The following is a 19,400-nucleotide window of genomic DNA, read 5'->3' on the forward strand; positions in this document are numbered from 1 at the left end:
AGTTTTCAAATGCTGGGTTTGGTTTCAGTACCTCTCTAGTCCATGAATGAACTAATGAATTACGATCTAAATTATATTTATAAATAATGAATGCAGGTAAGTATTCCATATTCTGCTGCAAAAAACAGGTCAGTGAATTTGTTCCATTTATGTACATCTAAAATCCAAAGAAACTGATAGGTAACTGCCCTTTTGCGTGCTGTCTGTGAACAAAGGCTTCCAAAGGTTTCTGCTTCTTGCGTTGTATCCACAGGTGTGTCTGAAACATGACAAAGTTCCATTAAAACTGAGCACATACACCAAAAAAAAGCACAATTATTCTGAAATCTTGCACGTGGGCTGCTTAGTACTGCTGGTTATTTTCCTTTCCTCAGCTTCATCATTTGTGTATGTTGGAAATAAAATAGATGCACCATAAGTTATTAATGCAATTATCTAAAATTGTGCAGACTTGTTGTATTTCTGACTGCAAGGACTGGAGAGGAGGGGATGATGGACAATGGCTTTAATGGATGTAGCTCTTGGAAAGAGTTCCTCCCCAGGAAAAATGTGCTGAGGAGCCTGCTAGAATTCAGTCTAAAGCACCTCTAGTCAGCCCTTGGTCATCATTCCCTCTCTTTCCAGTGTTTTCCAGATCACTAGGTTTGCTTTTGGGGACTGTTGATTCTGCTCAGGGTATGTCTTGAAGCACTTTCTCAGAATTCACAAGTGTGTTTCCAGAGTAACTGTATCTCTGAGTGAACAGAAAATACCACAAGTATAAGCCATATGCTTGATGGATCACTCAAAGTTATTCCTGGTTTATTCCTGCTAATTTGCTACTTGTCACTTTTTGATGTGAAAAAATCATTTAAGTGATTGATACCCATAATTTTTGTTTATTACAATTCTGTCCTTTAAAAAAAAAAAAAGGTCAATCTAAATATTAACATTTATTTGTCGCAAGTGGGTGTTTAGCTGGCATCCATTTAATGAGCAGAGCTTCAGAACAAATTTTTCAAAGCAATAGTTACAACTGTATTGTTATTGAATGTTTTTCCTTTTTCACTTCTTAGTTATTGCCCCGAGCCAGAATGGTGACTGTGAGCTGCTAGGAAGGGACTCCACTATTCATCTCAAAGCAGAAAAGCTGGAGAGGGTAAATACTTATCATATTTTTGGTTTTCCTTTCTCCCCCTTCATGGTGCATGTAGAACATCTGGAGAATATTTCTAGGTTGACAAACTTTAAGGTATAAATTATACACCAAATTTTCTATTTAGAGAGTTCTTTCAGGTTGCTGGCCAATATTTCATTTTATATATTGGGCAAATTACTGGTTTTGTTAATCTAATTACTGATTAAATCATCTGGGAATCTGAACATCCCTCAGGATTTTTAAGGCAGTTATTAAGGACAAAGAGTTTTGCTTATTATGCTCATCTGTATTCAAGGTTAAATAATATCTGAACATCTCTCAATTAAAAGGAAAAGCCATTGAGTGGCTCTGGAATAAAAGTGTTGTCAGCGAGAGCGTGCTGTGATACAAAGGCTCTTTGAAGTGTAGCTCTTTAATTACTCCCCCATGTCCCTGCAGTTGTGTTCCCTGGTCCTTTCTTTTTTCTCCAAAATAAGTTTTGTCCTTCCAGGCATTGAATTATCTTGGGATTCAGCCCACAGATGAACAGCAGCAAGCCCTGAGGCAGCAACTTCAGAAAGATTCTAAAGGAACAGTGTCTTTTGGAGGTAATAATTTGTTAATTACCATGGAAAATAATGACCTGTAGGAAAATAGAAGTGATAGATAATAACCATTAATATATTTTCTGTCAGTATTGGATTGCTACTGAAAATAAAGCGATACTTTGAGGCAAGAACCTTATTCTACTGTGTTAGAGTAAGCTTGGAATTCTGAAGCGAAGTCATTGGAAATCAAATCACAAATTTATCTAATTAAGAGCAGCCTTGAGAAAGTTTGGATTTTGTGCTCACAAATTCTGAAATTTTTGCCTTGACAATGGAGTACTGTAACTGTTCCAGAAATTACTTGGGAGAGTATTGAAGGTTAAAGAGGCATCTTGAAGCAGCTCTACTGACGGATTATTTAACTTCAGTTTGTGAGAAGCGGGAACATTTCATCTGTTGCATGTAGAAAGAGATTTGCATGGAGACCATAGTGATTCTTCTTCTAGCTAAACCTAATTCTGATGGGGATGAGTTGTTTCTGTTGGTTATGACAATTTTGGTAGGTGACACTAACAATTTAAGAATATTTGTCATAAACTGTGAGACATATGATAGTTCTGATGCTAAAACTGATGGAAATTTCACTTTTCCTTAAGTTTATGAAAAACAGCATGAAACACAAGTGTATGAAAAATAATTTCTTGTACTTATCCATGCAAAAACCACACTGGACTTTCAAGAACCTTATCAAGAAAGATACTGGATCTTCCATCAGATTTTATGCCATTGAAACATACTGACCTTTATATTTCCACTTTTCTGTCATATTGTAGCAGATATTGGGTCATCCAAGCTACGTTGATTAAAAATGCTGTAGCATTTATATTTAAAACTTCCAGCTTTGCCAGCATCACTTTTACCAGGGCTCTGTTAGGGGCTTAAAGAACGTGCAGAGGAAACAATGGGCTGTGAGCTGGCCTGACGTTGTTCCTTTTCCCGCATAGGTGCTGTGTTGCCTCCAGTAAGGTCAGTTCACTGGGACAGGCGGGTGTGTAGCAGGTGTGCATGTTGCTTTTAATTTTTCACAGGGACCTGACAAATGTAGAGCATCTCTAACCAGGTACTTTGAAGGTGAACTTCACCTTTTGTTTTCTTCTCCACAACTTGATTCAGGGGTATTTCCTGCCAAGACCTGATGAACGTTTTTGTTCTTCTTCTTACCAGCTTTACCAAATGTTTCTGTTCAGCAAGATGTGTCTGACAACGCTGTAGGTGAATTATATTTTCCTTAAGAAAACTTACGGAGGGCACACACTGCATTGATAAAGAACAGCCCTGCAGTGGGATATCAGTAGTTGTGTTGCGTCGAGTGATGCTGCCACTAAACTGAACTTGTAGACTAAAGGAACAAAATCTAAACTTTTTCTCCAGATTTTGTTGACGTTTCAAGGAATCTGCTCTCTATGCAGTTGAATGCGATGGATGATGGCCAAAAATCTGTCACATTTGGGGTCAATGAAATTGCCAGCTTTCTGGATTCACAGGTAAAATGTGTGCCTGTACATTGTGTAACTGTTGGGAGGAGATTATTGGAGAGCTTATTGTATGAGATTGCTCCAAATCTTGAGCAGATGTTTAGAACAGCTCCGTATCATGGTGTTCTCTAAGATAACCTACTTTCTGGGAAGCTTTTTAAAGCAACCTACTTTGCAGAAAGCAATTCACGTAATTATGTTGTGATTTGTTGTAAGTATGGACAACAGTGATTTACTGAGTTTTCCTGATGGAAAACATATTGCTATTACTTGTGTGATAAACAATTATTGGGCCCAGTGATTTGAACTACTGCCACAATAAAAGTCACTTTATTCTAGAGGTGACTTCAAGAAAGAGCATTTGCAGCATAGGAATACTAAAATAAATTTCTGTATTATTTAAAAAAATGAAGAAAACAGGGGCTAATAGTGTTGTGTTCTTGGTACTTTCAAAAATATTTTGATTAATCCTTTTGAACAGGAAAAATAATTGGTCATTTGGAAGATAAGTTAGTCAGAATTTTCTTAATAATTTTTAGTATTTTCAGAGCTTTAAATAATTTTAAAATAAAGATTTTCCTCTCATTTTATGAACAAGACCTTTTAAGATAAGATGTTAAAGGCCGTGAAGATGCAATTAACAATATATTCTAATCTTATCTATTTAAATATGCACAGTTTGTAACCTCTGATTCTTTGGAGGATGACGTGGAAAGACTTAAGAAAGAAAGAAATGAAGCTTTAAAAGAAATTAGTAAATTAAAGGTAATGTTTAATTTTTATTTGCTTTAAGCTATTCAAGAGACTGATTTTGAGTGTATATAGTACTTTTGAATTTTATGTGCCATTTTTGATTAATAAATAAAAAGGCGGAGCAAACAGTCCTAATTATGTTTGAAGATTGTATGCTTACGATATATTTCTGAAGACAGTGAATTTGATTTGTTATACCGATTACTGCCACATTTTTAGTCTGATTCACAGAGAAATGAGACTAGCAGACATTTCACAAAAGTGAATTTGGAGAAGTGACTGATTTGCATAGAAATTTTATTTGGAAATGTGTGATCCTAGTAACAGCAATGTCTGAGCATATGCTAATATTTTTGAGAGAAGTCAGAACTGGAGGATAAAATAATATGTTTTCAAAATAATATGTATTTTCACAAACATTAAAAAATACATAAGACCTAAAGCAACAAATGTATTTCTTTTTAGTTAGCACCCTGGGTTACAATTATGGTCCTATGGTCCTGAATTTCTTTTTTGACTACTCAGAAGATAAAAAATTACTGGTTCTGTATTTAGCATACCTGGCTCTTCTTGTTGGACAGGACTGGAAAACTGGTTCGAGCATACAGGCAATTCACAGAATCCCAGAATGTCAGGGATTGGAAGGGACCTGGAAAGCTCATTCAGTGCAATCCCCCCATGGAGCAGGAACACCCAGATGAGGTTACACAGGAAGGTGTCCAGGCGGGTTGGAATGTCTGCACAGAAGGAGACTCCACAACCTCCCTGGGCAGCCTGGGCCAGTGTCTGTCACCCTCTCTGAGAAGAAGTTTCTTCTCAAATTTAAGTGGAACCTCTTGTGTTCCAATTTGAACCCATTACCCCTTGTCCTATCATTGGTTGTCACCGAGAAGAGCCTGGCTCCATCCTCCTGACACTCACCCTTTAGATATCTGTAAACATTAATGAGGTCACCCCTCATTCTCCTCTTCTCCAAGCTCCAGAGCCCCAGTTCCCTCAGCCTTTCCTCACACGGGAGATGCTCCACTCCCTTCAGCATCTTGGTGGCTGCGCTGGACTCTCTCCAGCAGTTCCCTGTCCTTCTGGAACTGAGGGGCCACAACTGGACACAATATTCCAGGTGTGGTCTCACCAGGGCAGAGTAGAGGGGCAGGAGAACCTCTCTGACCTACTGACCACCCACTTCTAATCCACCCCAGGTACCACTGGCCTTCCTGGCCACAAGGGCCCAGTGCTGGCTCATGGTCACCCTGCTGTCCCCAGGACCCCCAGGTCCCTTTCCCCTACGCTGCTCTCTAATAGGTCATTCCCCAACTTAGACTGGAACCTGGGGTTGTTCCTACCCAGATGCAAGACTCTATACTTGCCCCTGTTATATTTCACAGATACATGTTGTGGCCTAGGAACATGGCAGTTGTACGGAAGGCAGTAAGCACATTGATGGAAGTATTGCTACCCGTAGTTTCAAAAGACGTAATTGGGTTTTAGGATTAACAACTCTTTTAGATCTGCTTGTTAATTATTTCTTCCTTTTTTCTTCATTAATCAGGAAAAATTGTCTGAATCCCTGAATTTACAGAAACAGTTAACAGAGGAGCTACAAATAGTCAAGCAAGTATGTCGAAATGTGTTAAAAATGTAATAATTCTGTCTTTTTTCACTCTTTTATTATGGAAGGGAGAAGGGAGCACTTTTTTCTCTCTTTATGTTCATATAGACTATACCTGCATACTGATTTCAACACTAAGTGGTTCTTTTGTTACAACAAAGTTTTTAATTAGAATTGGAGAATATTGATCCTTAAGTTTTTAGAGCAATAATAACTTCTGTGCTGTTGAACTGAGGTAGGAACTGTAAGACAAGCTGGATTAGATAAATTGGATAATAATGTAGTAGTATCTGTCTGGTCTTAAGTGTTCTTAAAGTGATTTTGCTGTTCGTAGGCGACAATGTGCCTAATCTACAGTCCTCACTTTAGCTACTTCATATGTCAACCAGAGTTTTAAGTATGAAAAAATAGACACACTTGGCAATTCTACGTTATTTATCAGGGAAAAAAATGGCAGTAAGTGTTTTGTGAGGAATGTGTTGTTTCTGTCTCCATATTGATCTATAACTGTGAGAGAAGAAATCAGAACAACTTACAAAATTTAGCCTTCTTGTGTCTCTTAAAGGAAACTTCCAACTATACGTAAGTCTCATGTCATTTATAGCCTGGATTCAAATCCAAGTGACTTTCCTGTTTCCCGGTTCTACTGAACATCATCCTGTCAGCTCTTTTCTTCTCATGAGCTGGTCGCCTTTCTTCTCTCCTGTGCTGCTACAAATGTGCTATGTAGGCTTCCGATGGCTACCTGTTCCATCAGATGTCATGCGTCAAAATGCAAGATACAGTTTAAAAATCTTTCCATATGCTGTTAGATTAAGACTAGTTTTACATTTTTATTCGTATACATAGATTTATTCAGCGCTGTCATTATCACCTTTTATTCGTTCAGTAGAAGAGAACGGCTTGAAAGCTTCTTCCATTAATATTGTGCTGTTGCCACCTGTACACTGTGGTACAGCAGGGAAATAAATTGGATTCTTTTTTGGATAAAATTTAACTGGAAGGATGTTCCAGTAGTGCACCTCGTGTTTCCATTCGCTAGTGGGTGTTCAGTCTGTTGCTTTAGATGAGAGCAAATATTCAGTCTATCAGTCCAGACTAAACCTAGCACAACGTACAAACCCCAAAATGCCAACAGGGTAGACATCAGGTCCTCGGCATTTAGTCTTTCCATTCACATACTTGCTGTTATTAGGAAGGCAGAGTTGGGCAAAGAAGGTTTAAGATGGTCTGGTTTAAGTGGGAGCAATGCCCATTTTCTACCACATGAGGCCCTTGTTACTTTTCTGTCCAGCACTGTCATGTGACAGTGAAGGTCAAATTTGCAGTACAAACCTCCAGAGGATAAATACTCTGAATTTCTATTAAATGTTTTAAGTAACTTCTGTTGAAGAGGTTCCATATAGTGAAATGAAAAAGAAATAATAAATTATATGTAATTACAGTACAGTGTGACCTATTTTAGGCAATACAAGGAAGCTTTTAATGGAAATTTTAGTCCTGTTTATATGTGGTACCTTTTCAAGTGTTTTATATATATTTCCATAGTTCAGAACGAATGTTAGTGCTGAGATTCATGGTAGTGTGAAGTTTAAAAAAATAGGTTACTGAAAGTACAAGTTGCCATTTATGTGATGATGATATTTGTGCTTGAGCTGAAGTTAGTGAAATTAGTTAATGAGTACATTATTGAGCCCTAATAGTCTGATTAAAAGGGAACAAACAAACCAGCTTAAGTATGTGCTTCTGGTCTTCTGAATTCAGTACAATTTAAACATTTTCTTTAAAATCACTGCTTTCCTTAAAAAAAACAAGGTTTTAAATGAGGATACAGGCTACCAGTCGTATATAGGAGTATCTTTTGTGGTATTTCTATTGTCTGCTAATTACGAATTGCAGGAATTACAGCTTAATTAGGACAGGCGTGCAAATATTCTGGTTAATGCACATGTTTTGTTAGCACCCATTCGTTATGTGGTGCTTGAATCAGTAGCTAACAAGATAAAACCTTAAGATTAGAAATATTGCTAAATTTGAAATGAGGTAGTAATTATTTTCTAATAGTGGTCTATGGCAATTAAATATATAGTTGATATATATATTAGTTGATAAATATATTAGTTGATATATTTTTGCTTTGAGATTTTGCTGCTACTTTTAGGTCTTCCTTGAAATCATAGGGAAGCTTAAATTGGCATAAAACATAGAAAGGCACTTTTGGTTACCTGAAGTCTGTTCTTCACTGGTGAGGGCTCCTTACCTGCCTAAGTCAGAGAACACACCAGGTCCCCACAGTTCCAGCTTCAGTAGCGGTAGAACGGGGAAACCTGATGGTATCGTTCCCTTTTGCCTCCCTGCTGTAGCAAACAGCGCTGGTTTGTCAGGAAATTTTTCTAATTCAGTTGTAGTGTGGATAATCACTTAATTGTAATGTAAGAATCCATTGTTCGTTAATTATTCCTTTAGGTCTTTCACGGTTGAAATCTGGTCATACTTAGTCTGCCATTACAGAGAAATTAATATTCAACAATTGGGTTTCTGAAAAAACAATGGAGGAGTAAAGGCAATTCTGGATTATAAGTGATTAAACCTTTATCTAAAGGAAGTCGTATTTCCAAATGAAGACCTCCCTTTTCATTATAGCAATTTTCCCATGACTTTCCTGATGTCAGTTTATTTCAAGAATTCCTACGTGTGCATTTTGAAGATGCCACCCTTTGTCAAGGCCTCTGTGTTCAATTATATTAGTCAAACTTAATACCAGAGCATCTTTTCACTTTTGTCTCCAAGAGTCTTTTTTCCCACTTCCAGCCCGTTATTGAAGGACACCTTTGCTCCTGAAGACCAGCAGACCATCCCCTGTACCAGCAGGGACCAGCTTTTCTTGCTGCTGAGTCTCACTGGTTCTGACAGTGGCAAGAAAACACCCTCTACAGAGGCACTAAGTTTGACCTTTATTTATGTAGTCTCACACCTTCTTAGAAGCCCCTGTGTTCTCTGAATTGCTTCTAGGAAAAAAGAACTGGGATGAGCAGCTTGCAGGAGGGTGGATTGTTCTGGTGGCCACAAACTGGACAGGCTTTCAGTGGGAGTTTTCATAACAGCCCCTTGCACTGCTGGTCCTGCTGTGCAAACAGCCTTAAACTGAAACAGCCTAAACCAGAAAGACACGTGGCAGTGGGCTTTGGAATATTCTGCATTTCCAGGTAGAAATGATGGTCATGTAGAACAAGCTCATCTAATGGGTTTTGCTTCCAAAAGAAAAGAAAATAAAAGTTGTTATACTCGCTGTCAAATTAAAGGTTACTTAAATGTGCCTCATCCCTTGTGTCCCTATAACAGAAACCTCTAAACTGTATAACACCAATGTCAGCTGTAGTCACTAATGATGTTGCTCTTTGCTACATATGTGATTACTTCTTCTAATGCTTTGTTTTCTAAGAGACCAGAATGTCCCTTGCAATCATCCAAATTGGTATTATATTGCAAAACCATTGTAAATATGAAGATGATGTCCTATGTATGTCATTGAGATTAATTTACTTACAGCCTGAAATAAATATATGTTGTCTATTAAGGCTAACAGTGTACAGATTAAAAGTAATCTGAAACTGAGATTGGTAGATCATTTTGCAGAGAAAACGTTATGACAAAGTACAAGAAAACCTGACTTGAAGAATATTGATTGCACAGAACAAATGCTTCTAAGTTAGGAAAGAATAGGATTAAATCTGCCTTTATAGGCTTATCTGACCTGTCTAGACAATTCTATTATGACACCTGTTAAATATTATCTGACATTTCTTCCAAAAAATTGAAAGATTTGGTCATTTAGGTTTTTCAGAAACAGTGATTTCAAGTCTAGTTTCTAGAGTGTTATTTCCTACTTATTATAGATTCCTGTTGTCTGTTTCTTCTCTGTCCCTACCTGTTTCCCCTCTAGTCCCATTCCCAACCAAGATATATTAATAGTTGTAATAATAAAATACCATAGGTAAGCTAGGAATAGGACTTTCACCTAAATAGCCTTAGCTCAGGAATTTGTAAAAAGAATTTGTAGCTCTATGGATTAGTATATTTAAAGCTTATAACTCAAATCATTCAGGAAATTCACATAAAGTGAGTTTTTCCACAGATTAATAAAAAGCTAAGGGGAAAGATGATTTACTGGTTTTGGTGCCAGTGAACCTGTATGTCTGCATTGTTTTGATGAGCAGTTTGTTTTTTCCTAGTGTAAACTCATCTGGTGTCCAGACCTTTAGTTTGACTTGAATTAATATTCAGTAGTAAAATAACTGAACAATATCCTTCTCTAAATCAGATTTTACGTTTTGGGATTACTTTGGCTGAATTAAAAGCTAACAGTTTCTAATTCCCTGTTTTCTATATATTATTTATATCACTTTCATATAACACTCTTCAGTGATAGTAGGCGATAATAATGTAAGAGCGGGAACTAGGCAGAAAACTAAAAACCAGCACTTATTTTGAGCACAATGTCAACTGAATATTTGCTTTAGAAGTCCATCTACATGATGTGCAAACTCTGAATTGTGTGAATTCAGGCAATAACAGTAAAGTGAAATCACGTCTTGTTAAAGTACGGAAACGATGGGGCAGATTAACAGCGCCAGATGCACTTCTGTAAAACCTTTCATTCAATTAGACTTACAGTAATGATAGAATTTGTGATTTAATGTATTAGGAAAATTATCTCAGTAAATACCTGTTCTTTGTTTGAACATCATACACTTACAAATTAGCAACTGAGCCATCTAACTGTGAATACTAAAAGGCAGCCCTGATGCCATCTGTGGTACTTTTGAGCTAAATCTGTACTTCTTTGTTAGCTGCACTTGTAACTTTTCAATTAAATCCTATCACCTGCAGGAAGCCAAGGCAGCTGTAGAAGAGACACGAGCCCTGCGAAGCAGGATTCACCTGGCAGAGGCGGCACAAAGGCAGGCTCGTGGGATGGAGATGGACTATGAAGAAGTAATTCGCCTATTAGAAGCTGAAATTGTAGAGCTGAAGACTCAGCTCACCGATCATTCTGGCCAAAATAAAGTAAGCAAAGCAGTCGCCTGTCGTAGTTACCATGGTTTCCTCGCTGTTGTCATGTATCTTGTTTTCATTTTCTTTTCATCTGCTTTTCTAAAGTAGGTCACTGTTTGTCTTGTATTATTCAATAACTGGAAGGATGCGTAGTGAAGGGGGTAATGTGAAGTGTGTGAGCCTTCCTTTATCGAGATGTCTTTGGGCTGGAAAAATAGAAGCCAGAAGCAAATGTGGGTCATAGGTCAAGATGGCACATCTCGAGCATTAAAGCATGGAACAGTTTTTGGACTGCAGAGATATTGTCTCTAAAAACTATATGTAATTTGTATGCTTTTGTGTTTATATAAAAATGGCCTTCATATTCATGTTTCTGTTAGACAAATAATAACAATATCAAGTCCGGTACTGTTCTTAAGTAAATTTGGATTTAATCGAGGTAATAATTTAAATGCTACTAAAAGTATCCTACCAAAATTCTACTTTTTTTTTTTTAATTGAACCTCATATTTTAATATGACTTCATCTTCAGTGAGGCATTTTCAAAACGTGCTAAGGAATAAAATATTTGCGGCACTTTTATGTTTTTCCACATAATTGCAAATCATTTTCTACACGCAGTTTGAACAAGTGCAGGGTGGTTGGCATTGGTGTGGTTACCTTGTTTGTCTCATAAAAAATGCATGTGCCTATGAATCGATGAAGAAAACCTACTGAAATATTACTTTATTTCATCCTGAGAATTAATTCAATATATTACAAGATATTAAAAGGTAAAACTGAGCCCTGTGGTATACAAGCTTGCAAAGAAGCAACGTAGCAAGAACACATAGCTCCCAGGGAGGAATTCCTCTCATCTAATTGTGAGTTAATGTGGTGAGGTGAATCACACCCTAGAAGTTCTTATTTGAGAACGTCTGGTGAGATGCCCCATCCATATCATCCTTATGTCAGGTGTTTTTGAAGCACTGCTTGTTTTCTAGGAGTTGAATAAATACCAAAATTTTAAGAAATTCAGAGCGTGTGGGTTGTTCTCTTAGAGATTTGTCTCTGAGATGCCAGCTCAAATTCCTGAAATTCTGTGTGAGCGCTCAAAAATCTGAGGTGAGATTTAATTCTCTGCATTTCTTATTCAAAATAAGCAGTAGCAAGTAGGTATGAAATAGAATATAGTCATATTAGTATAAAAGAATGAGGTATGTCTGAGGGCTTACCAGCTCCCTCTCCAATAGTAAAGTGGCTTTTTGGTTTTTGTTTTAATGAGAGTTTTATACCGGGTAGTGGGCTTTCAGAAAAGATCACCTACAGTGATGTGAAAGTTGATGTTTAATGATAATGGTATTTTCTTAATTTCGGGGAGTATTTTGCTCAAGATCTTCTCCTTAGCCTGGCTAAACAGACGTCCCCATAGACACGTGTCCCCATAGACACATGGTCCTCTCACACGAACAAGCTGAAACCTTGAGCTTCCAGAGCTGGACTTAATGGGGCTCCCATTCTCTGTAGCTGAAGCGACGTATAGCACTGATTGATGTGTTATACAAGCGCATGTAGGGCAATCCTAGGGGGTCGTTTCCTCCAAGATATGCCGTCATTACTCTGTTGGCCAAAGGATGTACAGATACAAATTAGTGAGCTGAGCTTGTTCACGTGCTGGCTATTTATGCCGCCCTGGTGACAGATACTGTCACCATCAGGTTGATATTTCTGATCCATTCATTAATCAGTTCAAACTGTCTTAAGATTTAGCCCTATCACTGCTGTTAGCTGCCAGTTTCAGTTTAGCGTTATATCACTTCCTAAAATCTGTTGCAGTTTGGGAGCTGATTTGCCAGCAGATCAGGCACACCTGCCTCAGGAGCAGCTATGTTTTCCAGAAATGCAGAAAAGAATGTATGTTAAACATTTCAGATGTCTGTTTCAATTCACACGTGATATCTGTGTGCGCTATTGGAGAAAATGATTAGAATAAAAGCCTTAAAATATCCCTCCCAGGATAACATCCAAGACTTGAGAAAGAGAGTTACAGTGCTCGACTGCCAGCTGCGGAAATCTGAGTCGGCCAGGAAGACCTTTGAGGTGGCTACTGAAAAATTGCTGCAATTTGTAGAGGTAACTGTGCTTGTCATTTCTGGCAATGTTTTATTTGGAAAAGTTTTGTGTTGATGTTTCTGAGGAATAAACACAATAAACTGCCTACAGGCTAGTTTGCCAAGATCCTTTCATTGCTGGAAATAAAGATTGTGTATGTACAGATGCACAATTTACTTTATGTTTTGGTAAACAAACTAAACAAATGAAACTGATCACGTTTTTTTTTTTCACCTAATTTTTCACAACTCATATCAATTTCTGTGAAAGTCCTGAGAGGAAAAAGGCAGAAAAAGTATTATCTGGTAATGTTTTGAAATGTTATGACACAACAACAACAAAAAGTGACATTATGATAAAGAGGTTATAATATTTTGGGTTTTACTGTTACACTTCTGACTGGGAGAGACTAGACTTTAATTCCAAATCAAATCCCCCACACCGAAATAGAACATTGAATTCTAAGATATTAACTTATTGACTGTGTTGATCTATGAACTGTTAACTTGTTGCCTGTCGCCAACAGGTTGTGCATGAAATACTTTCAGATAACTCTACTTCTTCGACACTTTTAAGGTAATGAATGGCATAGTTATTAACATTGGCACAGCAATATTAACATAAAAACACTCAACTATTGTTTCAAAGTCTCTAGAAACTGTCTGGTAGCTCTTTTTCCTATAGTTTTTGCTATATGTTTCTGAATGTCCCTTTATTGGGAGGGGGGGAATGACATGAATTATAAATTAGGCTTTCAGGATACAGCTTCATTAAAAACCTTAGAATTAAATTAAAACAGTTAGTAATTACATAGCTGTGGTTGCCTGGATGTTTCCATGAAGTAATTATACTGTGCTAAGGATTAGTTAAAATTGCAAGGAACCTTAACAGTGGGGTATAATTTTTTTGTTATTAATTTTTAACTTTCCTAATACCTTTATTGTACAGACAGAACTGCTGAGGCGAGCTCATCAGTTTGGTAGTGTGAACCTTTGTTCACACAGTAAGACCAAAACCAATCTAGAAATACAAGTTTATTAAAAGTAACCATTGCTTTTATAATCTTACAAATACACAATTACTATGTTTTGTTCTCTTAGCGACAGAAGAACAACACTGTCTACTAAAGCACTTCTTGCACGCCTGGGAAGGATTGGACCTACTGTCACAACAGCCCTTGCAGCAGAAGCCAGAGACCTTGCCAAGTCTGTCCGTGCCATTTTGGAAGTAGATTGTGAGTGAGTGTTTGTGTCTGCATGTATACACACATATAAATACTTGCTTCTTCCCATCGAGTGTTGTGGCTTTAGCATCTTGCTTGCTAATTGAGGAGAACACGTTTCAGTAGTCACCACATGAGATTTTTTTCCAGATGTGGAAAAAGGATCCTGAGTAGGGGTTACGATAGTACACTCTATTCCCTCTGTTTCCTTATGTTATTTCTGATAGCATGCTCTGTTATTTCTTTTACTAGCTTTTAGTAATAATAATACTGTGGTCTAATCAATCAAGAAAATATTTATTCTTCTGAGGTTTAATGTGGGAGTAGGTATACACTTCTGAAAAGACCTAGTAATTCAAAGCTATACAACACATTTCATCCCACTCTAGAAGGGCTGACTGGGCAAGAGCTTCTTATGCAAACTGAGATTAGTCGCCTGTAGTGAAGCGTATTAAAACCAATGGATGGTACTGCTACCGAGCAGGTTGTTTAGAGCTACAGTGATCTCTCCGTGGACTCAGTTTTTCTTTTTACTTTCGTTCTTCTGTTAGCTTTGCTTTTGCGCTCTTCACTTTCGGGTTCAGGCTTTTATCTTACAACAACCTCATGAAAGGAAGAAGTGGAAGTGTAATATTAAAAAGTTGTATGGTTCTGTTTGATAGCATTCATCGCTCTTCCAAAAACAGATACCGAGGATTTCTGTAGTTCGAGACCATCTTACTCTAAACATTAGTAAAAGTAAGGAGTACGCATCACGTGGGATTCTAGAGCCTTGGGTTTCCTTGTCTGAAAAGGCATCTGAAGCTCATTGAAATTGATTCATAGCAATATTTCCATAGACCTTGAGGGGCTTTAAACCAAAATGGTGAATGCAGTGTAAGTCAACAGGATTCTAGAAGACAGGCTTTAATAACTTGGTGTCTTAAACCACACAAATACAGATCCTTCCAACATGAGAAGGTTGTACCAGAATGAGAAGATTTATCTAAATCTGTAGAAATTGGAGAATTATTGTTAAGAATTTTTAAATGTGAATTTTGAAGTCAGGAAATGCTCTTGAGAAAGCAAACCCTCCAGGGCTTTTAAATATGGTGTCAATTCATTAGCAAAGAAGATATTTTTATTTAAAATTGGATGTGAACTGGCAGAATAAATCATAGTGCTGGAGGGTGGTGCAGGTTCAGTGTCAGTTCAATATGCACCTTCATCAAACTATAATAAGAATATGACGTTATTCCAAAGTATGTATTTTCCTGGAAAATCTGAAGCAGAAAATTAATGCTAAAATGAGGAATATGAAGATTTCCGGAATCATGCAAAACTAGCAAGATTTCCTCACTCTGATGCTGTATCCTCATACCGGAATGTTTACAAAATGTTATTCTGTTGAATTTCCATGAACATGTGTCAAATAGTGTCTTCATGAAGATTTTATTGCTGTAGGGAGTGAATGTAGCCTGCAGTTTCATTTTGAGATACGTGTATATCCTCAGGTCATTAACAGAAATCTCACCCATTGGTAAAAATTCTGCTATTTCCTAAGTGGTTACTGTAGTAAACTGCCTGCAGTTGGAAATCTAAGAAAATCTGTGGCTTATTATATCATTGCCGGTACAGATAATGGAAACTATTGTATATTTTGATTGTATTTACATATAGTTGAGCAGACATCTCAGTTCTAATCCAGGTTGGGTGGGCTGATTTGCAAAAATGGAATGGAAATGGCCTGACATTTTACAGGAGTTTCTGTGAAGCTGGTAACCATTGTATCAAATATTTGAATATCCTCTTTACATTGTTTGGGAACGAATTTAGAAAGGGACTGAATAAATGTATTTATTGAGGAATTGTTTCAAGATACAGAAAATGCCTTATTTGACATTATATATATGCAACGTGTGTTTATTATGTCACTCTATGGAGAAGAAAACAAAATAAGAAGGTGAAAAAATTGCTCAGAAGTGTCTGCAACATCAGAATTAGAGTTACTGGTGGAAGTGAAAACAATACCAGTGGCCAGGAAAGGACATAATTGTTTTCCACTGGTGACACTGGTGGAGTTCTGTCACATTGAGTTGTTTCGGTCACACTGCACAAGAAATCATGCAAGGAAAACTTCTAATTCTAAGTGCAACTGAATTCAAACATGTGGTTGTGTCAAACGTAATAGGTAGGATACATGATAGAAAGCTCTGGAGCCATTGCAGGGATCCATTTTATAAAGCCGAGAGTTAAAAATAGCTTTGCAGAGAAGGATTTAAAGATTGAACGTCATCCTTCTGAGTTCATTCTGATTTGGAGAGTATTACAGATAGATTTGGGCTCTGACGAGCCTGTATACGAGATTAAAGCTTTAAACCTCACTCACTTTCTCTCTCTAAAAAAAAAACTAGTAGATAAGGCAGAGTAACTATTTAATAGCGTTCTGTCTGCAGCCCTCCCTGCCAGATTCTCACAAAAGATTTCCCAAGTGATCTTCAGTTTTCTTGCAGATGGACTGTCATAAACAAAGGCCTCTCATGGATATAGTGTTTCATAAATATATATCAAAGAAAAAAAGTATAATAGACGCTACATTGCAGACTGAAGGTTTTCCTTTTTTTCTGAAAAGATGTTCACAATATATTAACTTCTTAATGAATTCTTAGAGAACTGCAGTTAGGATTTCTGAGATTGCTAAGTTGATAAAAATGCAGAGCTGGGCAACCATCATCATATATTTTACCTTCTAAATATAACTTCTCTTTTGTGATTTTCTTCATTTTGTACAACATGAAGTGAAGGAGCCCCAACCAAAATACCTTTTTCATTCATTTACAGTACATGTGAAACAAAGTCTAGGTGCAAAGACAAAGCTGTGGAGTGTTCTTCCAAAAGAGAATTGCTTCACCTGTTAAAGATCATCCCTTGCAACCAGGTCAAAATGATGTATTTATGAATTAGCCACAGAAATGTTCTTCTTCTTGTGCAACAGCATGACATTTTGCTGGAAGGAAGAGGTTTAAAGAAGTTCTGTGTATTCCTGAGAATCTCCAAGGACATATTGCCTAGCGATAATGCTGCAGATCAGCTTTGCAGGTTGAATGACAGGTGTGTGAAGTCGGTTTGGCGATTCTTCAAGTGAGGGCTCTGCTTAAGAAAAAAACAACTCATTTTCCAGCGCTTGCTACTACGGACTCCTCAAGATCCAGAAATGCAAATAAGGAAGTAATAAACAGAATAATCAAGCTTATCCCTTGAAAGATTCATCCTTCATCTTCTTGAAAGACTCTAAGCTATTTTTAGAAAATAAGTCTTGAGAGGCCTTTCTGCTTTGTAGAATACAAGTATCTCCTGAAGACATGAAGAAAATTACTTTCATCATACAACGGATAATAATGCCTTAGTGAAAGAACTGTAGCATTTGAAAGTAGTTGCTGGCTGCACTTAGTAATCCATATGGTGCAAATCATACTAAAAAGAATTGAGCTAAAAAGAATTGAGAAAGCATTTTCTTTTCTATTACAAAATTAGAAAAGAAATACACTTGGTGCTGGTAATGGCAAAAATCTGATTAACCCTTGGAACATCCTTATCCCTTCATAAAATAGCAGGCAATCGGCACTTTGAAATGTGCACTAGCGTAAGGTACTTTTAAGTATTTTGACTGCTAATTTCCTCACTCTGCCTCTGAAATTTCTATCCAAAAATACAATCTTGCTCTTGTTGATATGACCCCAGTCACCAGTAGCCATCAGGTGCTCTGAAAGCCGCTGCTCTGCTCAGCAGGACCTCAAGCAGCACATCTTGAACTATTTTTTCCCATCATGTTCCTTTAATCTGTTGTCAGCCTGGGATCTGACACATGATAATGATGCTGAAGTTCACTAAAACAATCTCCAAATTAACATAGCTTCCAAAAATCCTGCTTGCCTCACTGATACTGATCTTACAAGTCACGGTAGTCACTGTACCTTTGCTATTTTGAGAACAGCTAATTTTCTTAAGTATTTATATTCCTTTTATTTGTTGCAGCCTTGGTGTGTTTCTTTATGACGACTGGATTCATGCCATATACATTATTACAATTTTGTTCTTGAAAGTAAAGATACAACAGTGCTATAATTGTGTGTAGATAATTGGCTGTAATTCATCAGGAGAGTTCTGAAAAAGCTGACAGGTAACCATGGGCTATTTCCTGCCCCTATTTTGGTTTAGGTCCGTGCATCAAAATCCAGATGTAATTGCAACATGGGTAGGCATACCCTGGTGAACTTGGCTTTCATTAATTAGGCTAGTGATATTAAAAAGATGCATTTGCAGATACTGAATATCAACATATGAGTCCTCTGTTCACCCCAAGAATACTGTCTGATTGCCAGCGTTTGCTGCAGCTCGCGCTGCTTGTCTTCTTATATTTTTAGTATCAGAAAGAGAATATTATTTCCTGCAAGATCATCTTTGTGAGGCTAATTCTGCCTTGGTAGGATAGCCTACCTTTAACGTTCTTTCAGCCAATAAACTAGAAATGTACCTTTTCTTCCTTACTGGAAGAGCCACTCGGGAAGGAGCAGCATAATGATAACTAAAGAGATAACTCTGGATTCATTGTTCTGCCAAGGCCGTAAATATTTCAGTGAATTACTGAAATCAGAAATAGAAGAGACCTATTAAATTATACCATGTATATCCTGAACGCATCTGTACAGCTCCTCTTTTTAATAGCTTTTGACTAGCAATAGAAATCTTGAGATCGGTGCCACATGCTTTAAAGCTCAAGCAGTTATATTTGTCAATTAAACATTTTCTGACACACAATTTGAGCCACAAAGCAGCTGCCCCAGTCATGGGCAGGGAGTTGGGGAGGGTGGGGATTTAACAGAAGTCTCCTGAGTTATATAAATGTGATCTTGATATATCTTCCTGGACAGTAACCTACTGTTACTATGATCTGTTACAGTATGGATAATATTCTTCTGTATTCTTAGATAACTGTCTAGTTTGTTAGTGATTTATCAAAATACTTTGTCTCTGGTTTATCATTGTTGAACATGATATTCATGCATTGCGTTTTCATTAAACAGAAATGTCAGTTGGTGCTTTGGCTGTGGAACAGTGTTGAGTGGCACCTTTGCGCTGTCTTACCCTCTTAAAGGCTTCGTCAGAAAAGGAGAATGACTAGTGAGGAAGCAGAGACTTAATAGCGACAGCCAGTATACGATCCGCGAAGTTTTCTGAAGAAGTTTTACTGGTTTTGGTTTCTAGTACTGTATGTATGGTGATATATTTCAGTGCTGTGTACTTGATCCCAATTAAATTTTTAATACATGTTTATCCACATATTTCAAAGGAGTTTAGAATTATAGCTGTGGTTTCCGAGCTGTAGTTTGTCAGCAGCCACTGAACCACAAAACTCTTATAACTGATTTACAGCTCATCTACAGAAACTTAGCACTTTTACATTCTTTTCAATTAAAGATTAATTAGGATA

General features: G+C 37.3%; 1 protein-coding gene across 5 annotated transcripts in view; it reads left to right on the forward strand.

The window, feature by feature from the left end:
* STXBP4 (syntaxin binding protein 4) overlaps positions 1-19,400 on the forward strand; it is a 66,301-nt gene that overhangs the window by 21,482 nt on the left and 25,419 nt on the right. For 3 of the 5 annotated variants that reach the window (XM_082067168.1, XM_082067172.1, XM_082067169.1), the window contains 9 exons: positions 1,056-1,138; positions 1,629-1,725; positions 3,097-3,209; positions 3,879-3,965; positions 5,503-5,568; positions 10,453-10,629; positions 12,613-12,729; positions 13,235-13,284; positions 13,809-13,942. In XM_082067168.1, the coding sequence (XP_081923294.1) occupies positions 1,056-1,138; positions 1,629-1,725; positions 3,097-3,209; positions 3,879-3,965; positions 5,503-5,568; positions 10,453-10,629; positions 12,613-12,729; positions 13,235-13,284; positions 13,809-13,942 (924 nt within the window). Of the gene's footprint in view, positions 1-1,055; positions 1,139-1,628; positions 1,726-3,096; positions 3,210-3,878; positions 3,966-5,502; positions 5,569-10,452; positions 10,630-12,612; positions 12,730-13,234; positions 13,285-13,808; positions 13,947-19,400 lie in introns of all 5 variants that reach the window. The other 2 variants (XM_082067171.1, XM_082067170.1) reach the window with 2 other exon arrangements.

Source organism: Streptopelia decaocto (assembly GCF_964273445.1).
Source record: "Streptopelia decaocto genome assembly, chromosome: 16".
In the NCBI taxonomy this organism is placed as follows: domain Eukaryota; kingdom Metazoa; phylum Chordata; class Aves; order Columbiformes; family Columbidae; genus Streptopelia; species Streptopelia decaocto.